The sequence below is a fragment of the Penaeus chinensis genome, chromosome 42 (genome assembly GCF_019202785.1).
Source record: "Penaeus chinensis breed Huanghai No. 1 chromosome 42, ASM1920278v2, whole genome shotgun sequence".
Lineage (NCBI taxonomy): Eukaryota > Metazoa > Arthropoda > Malacostraca > Decapoda > Penaeidae > Penaeus > Penaeus chinensis.
Window position 1 is genome coordinate 15708545 of NC_061860.1, and position 5000 is coordinate 15713544.

The window sequence follows — 5000 nt, forward strand, 5'->3', positions numbered from 1 at the left end:
TGAAGAAATCAAATCCTACTTATGAATATATTCTACACTTACACTACCTCTATAACCTTCACCGTTATAATATTTTCTAAATATACTAAAAATAACAATACTACCTGCTACTACTTCCACAACCATCATTACTCTCTATACCACAGTTTCTGATAAATAAACCATCATCATTAATCCAAAAAATAACAATAATAAAACGAAATCCCTCTCGCACTAACCATAACCTCCTTCCCCGATGAGGTACCGAGCCAGTATCACCGCCCTTGTGTTGCCGACGCGCCTGCCGTTCACGTTGCAGGCGTAGTTCGTGTCCACAAAGCCTGCCAGGACCATGAGACCCATTACCCCGTCGCTGATCCACGGCTGCAGGTGGGTCTTCTCGTCGGCCAAGATCGTGGTGCCGGCCGTGAGCTGCGTCTCGATGTCTGCGTCGAACCAGTCCATCTGCGGGAAGGGGGAGGTTAGGGGCTGTTGGGAAGGCCGTTAGGTGGTTGGGTTTTAAGGGACTGTTTTTTTTTTTCTTTCTTTCTTATGTTGTTTTTTTTTTTCTCTCTTTCTTTTTCTCTTTCTCTTTCTTTCTTTTCTCTCTCTCTCTCTCTCTCTCTCTCTCTCTCTCTCTCTCTCTCTCTCTCTCTCTCTCTCTCTCTCTCTCTCTCTCTCTCTCGTTCTATTTTCTATCGTCCTTTTTTAAAATTTCCTCCTTTGTTTTTTCATCCTAAATTTGTTTTTTTCTATCAGTCCTCTGGGATTTTTTGTTTTAAAATCAGCACTGCATTGCTTCCAATGCTTATTACACACAATACCATTACTAATCTCTCTCTCTCTCTCTCTCTCTCTCTCTCTCTCTCTCTCTCTCTCTCTCTCTCTCTCTCTCGTTCTATTTTCTATCGTCCTTTTTTTAAATTTCCTCCTTTGTTTTTTCATCCTAAATTTGTTTTTTTCTATCAGTCCTCTGGGATTTTTTGTTTTAAAATCAGCACTGCATTGCTTCCAATGCTTATTACACACAATACCATTACTAATCCCTTTATCATCATCACTATCATCATTATTACCCTTTTACTTCTATTTACATTGTATCCACCCCATCAGCCATATTTCTCTACATATTTTCTACTTCTAAAACTGTAGCAAAATATAACAATTAATTAATATTTATAGTAATTACTGACAGTCCAGTGACCTGTACCTTGATGTCTTCCGCCTGTGTCCGAATGCACGGAAGGAATGCCGTCTCGTCCTCGACTACGACCACCGTCGGAACCATGATGTCTTCGAACGCGGGCAAGGAGGCTGTGGGCAGGAGAGGAGACAAGTGAAATTTATGAAATGAATATTTTTTTCATGTATGATTTTTCCATGCTTGATTCGTAGAGGTTATCGCAGTATGTAGAGTTGGATTTTTTCATGTACATTAAATCGAAAAACGGTTAACTCACTCACACACAAACACACACACACACACACACACACACACACACACACACACACACACACACACACACACATACACATACACATACCAAACACACGCACACGCACACGCACACGCACACGCAAACGCACACGCACACGCACACACACACATACACACGCGCGCGCTTGTATTAAATGTCCTAAACTCTAAAATATGGGGAAACGTTTTAAAGAATCTATAAACTGTTGATGCTGGTTTTAGGACGTTTAAAGTGAAATTCACTACGGGCATGTTAACTTGTTTTAAAGATAGCAATTTCTTTTCAATGTAAATCAGACATTTTCTAAACCAGCTAAATAAGAACTTTCTAATAATTAATAATAGTTTATAATTACCTTTATTTATTTGTCCTTCACCTTTAGTTCTATTTTTTTTTTTTTTTTTTTTAGATTTGTGAGCAGGATTACGCCCAAAGTACTGAACGTATTGTCGTAAAACTTTAAGGCTGGGAAGCCCGTCAGATTTTGTTCCCCCTCCTGGTCCCGAGGGAACCACTATTCGAAATTAGTTTAAAAGTTTCTACGTCTTTTCGAATTTGGAATCTCTTTATATGAATATATATACACCACAGGAAATATGTTTTTACACATTCCCTCCAAACTGTACTCTATTAATGCACCATATGAAGATGCTTTTTGAATATTTTGTTACAGTCACTACCTCCCAACAGCGTCCTCCGTCCGCTCCTCTGCCCCGCAACCGGCTCTCACCTTGCTCCACGCGCAGCACGACGCTCGCGCTGAAATCCGCCACGAAGTTGTAGGCTCGACAAAGGTACTCCGTCTCGTTATCCGGCCCCTCGACGGTGACCTCGACGACGGCCACCGAATTCCCACCCTCTTGGAACGTCTCCGAAGGGATTGCCTCTCCGTCCTTGAACCACGAGAGCTTGGCGCGGGGAAATCCACCGCCGCTGCTGCACGTCAGGTTGAGGGCCGCGCCGAACTTCACCTGCTCGGACGCGTCGTGGCCGAGGATGGTCGGTTCCCCGGGGGCTGAGGTGGACGCGGGAAGGGAGCGAGACATGGCAATGCATAATCAGTTGTAGAAAGATGACAATAAGAGAAGGATGGGAAGATGGTCTTTGCAACATATTTTAGATATAATCAAATCATTTTAAAGTGAAAAACCTACGACACAGAACAAAGAATTAATGAATAGATAGACTGAATGAATCGTTAAAAGTCACAGAGCCAAAACCTATGAAAATGCGCACAACCGAACTTACCAACCAACAACTCCTAAGAACGATTTTAAAAATTACAACACTGAGGAAAATAAAATTTAAACAAAACAAACAAAAAATCTACAGACAAATCATCAAACCAAAATTAGGAACGAAAAAAATCAACAAACAAAGAAAGCAAACAAAAACGCACCGACCGCCTCCCCGAATATCTTGTAGGAGCTGTCGGAACTCTCCCCGAGAGCGGCGCACGCCTCCGACGAGGTTCTGCTGACGGCGTAGCGGTGCCCCTCGCCCTCCTCCTCCTCGCCCTCCTCCTCGGCAAAGGTGAAGCAGCGGTAGCGAGGTTCCCCGCCGAGGATCGACTCCAGTTTCCCCATGAGGAAGCTGGCGTTGCCCTCGCTCCACGTCCCCACGCACTCGATCCGCTCTGCTGCTCGGCGGGAGAGAGGGGGGGGGGGGGTGAACTGATGTAGTTTGATAATGGGTGACTGAAGGGAAGTAGGTGACTGATGACTTAATGCAGGCTACCAATAGATAGAAGTATTGGTATCATGATTTGATGATTTGAATTGATGCAGGCTAATAAACTGATGATTAGAATGGTGTAAAGCTATCAATAGATGACTAAATTGGTGTAGGCTACAAGCTGGCGACACAGTTGTTGCAGGCATAACGATAATAATGATAGCAATAACAACAATAACAATAAACACAAGGCTGTTGACAACGACGCTTCAAAACCCCGACTTACACCGAACGTCGATATGTAAGTCGGTGTCATCAGCGCAGGGGTCGTAGTGGAAAACGAGTTCGGTTCCGTTGTTCTCGGAGGTAAGTCGGGACGGTTCGTCGGTACAGCTTCGGTGGCGTAGTCGGTACGTGAACGGACGCAGCCCAAGGAACGGACACTCGGTCGTGCTGTCCATGCGCATGACGTGGGTGGGCGGCTGCGCGGGGTCGATGGTTGAGCACAGCGCTTGGAGGTCGTCCGTCGCCTCGCATTGGGCTGGGGGAGAGGGGGGGGTGGAGTGAGAGGGGGAGGGGTTAAAGAGGAAAGCATATCTTAATAATAAAAAAAACTATTTTATAAAAGAACAACAACAGGAATAAGACTAATAGCAACGACACATTGCCAATACCGTGTCCTGCATCAAACCAGATAGCTGAGTATCTATCTCTCTTATCACACACAATCATTAAAATACTTTCCTCTCAAACTGTTAACACATGAGTTACTCACATTCTTTATATTCAAGGATGTTGGGGTGTTTCTCCGTGACTATGTAGCATGTGTTACAGTCTCTCCATCTGAAGAAGGCAGTTTTTATATAGTTCAGTATATAATCTACGGTTGATAGCAATTATATTAATAACAGTAATGACTGCTAATAATAATCACCATCATCATCACAGCAATAATAATAATATCACTAATAGTAGTATTAGTAATAATAATAATAATGATAATAATATTAATAATGTTAATAATGATAATGATGATAATAATAATAACAATAATGATAATAATAATAATAATAATAGTAATAATAATGATAATAATAATAATAATAATGATAATAATAATAAAAATAATAATGATAATAATAATGATAATAATAATAATAATAATAATAATAATAATAATAATAATAATAATAATAATAATAATAATAATAATAATAACAATAATAATAATAATAATAACAATAATAATAATGCTAATAATAATAACCATAAGAAGAAACTTGAATAATGAAAATAATAACGATCAAAATAATAATAATAAGAAGAACAAGAATGGGAGCAAAAATAATAAGATGAAGACAAAAAATAATCATAATAAAAGAAAATAGAGACGAAGAAAAAATAAGAAGAAACAGAAGAACAAAAACAAAAGGGAAAAAAAGAAGAAGAAGAAAAAGAAAAAGACGAAAATAGAGAACAAGAAAAAAAAAATAAACAACAAAAACAAAACAAGAAAAACAACAACAGCACGAAGGCCACACATCCTCCACCTACTCTTTCTTGACAAGGAATCGGTTTCTCGAAGACGTCAGACAGATCTGGTCGAGCCACAGGTCAGACGCCACGCCCACCTGGTCCCAGCCGGAGTACCACTCGCCCGCCCACTCCTCAGGGACCTTGCACACCCCTGCGGTTCAGTGGCTCTCGCGTTATGGCTCGTCTTGGTTCCTATTGGGCTCTTTGTCTTTCTGAGTGTTTGTGTATCTATATCTACCTATCTATCTATCTTTCTATCTATATATCTTTTTATCTCTCTCTCTATATATACATATACATATACATACACACACACACACACACACACACATA

The 5000-nt window shown here is 40.6% G+C and overlaps 1 protein-coding gene across 2 annotated transcripts in view; it reads right to left on the reverse strand.

The window, feature by feature from the left end:
- The window catches only part of LOC125047875, a 27986-nt gene that overhangs the window by 12230 nt on the left and 10756 nt on the right, over window positions 1-5000 (reverse strand). For both annotated transcript variants that reach the window (XM_047646413.1, XM_047646412.1), the window contains exons 6-12: window positions 4686-4818; window positions 3907-3974; window positions 3418-3672; window positions 2857-3096; window positions 2188-2472; window positions 1190-1293; window positions 219-444 (exon numbers count right to left, since the gene is read on the reverse strand). In XM_047646413.1, the coding sequence (XP_047502369.1) occupies window positions 219-444; window positions 1190-1293; window positions 2188-2472; window positions 2857-3096; window positions 3418-3672; window positions 3907-3974; window positions 4686-4818 (1311 nt within the window). The remainder of the gene's footprint in view (window positions 1-218; window positions 445-1189; window positions 1294-2187; window positions 2473-2856; window positions 3097-3417; window positions 3673-3906; window positions 3975-4685; window positions 4819-5000) is intronic.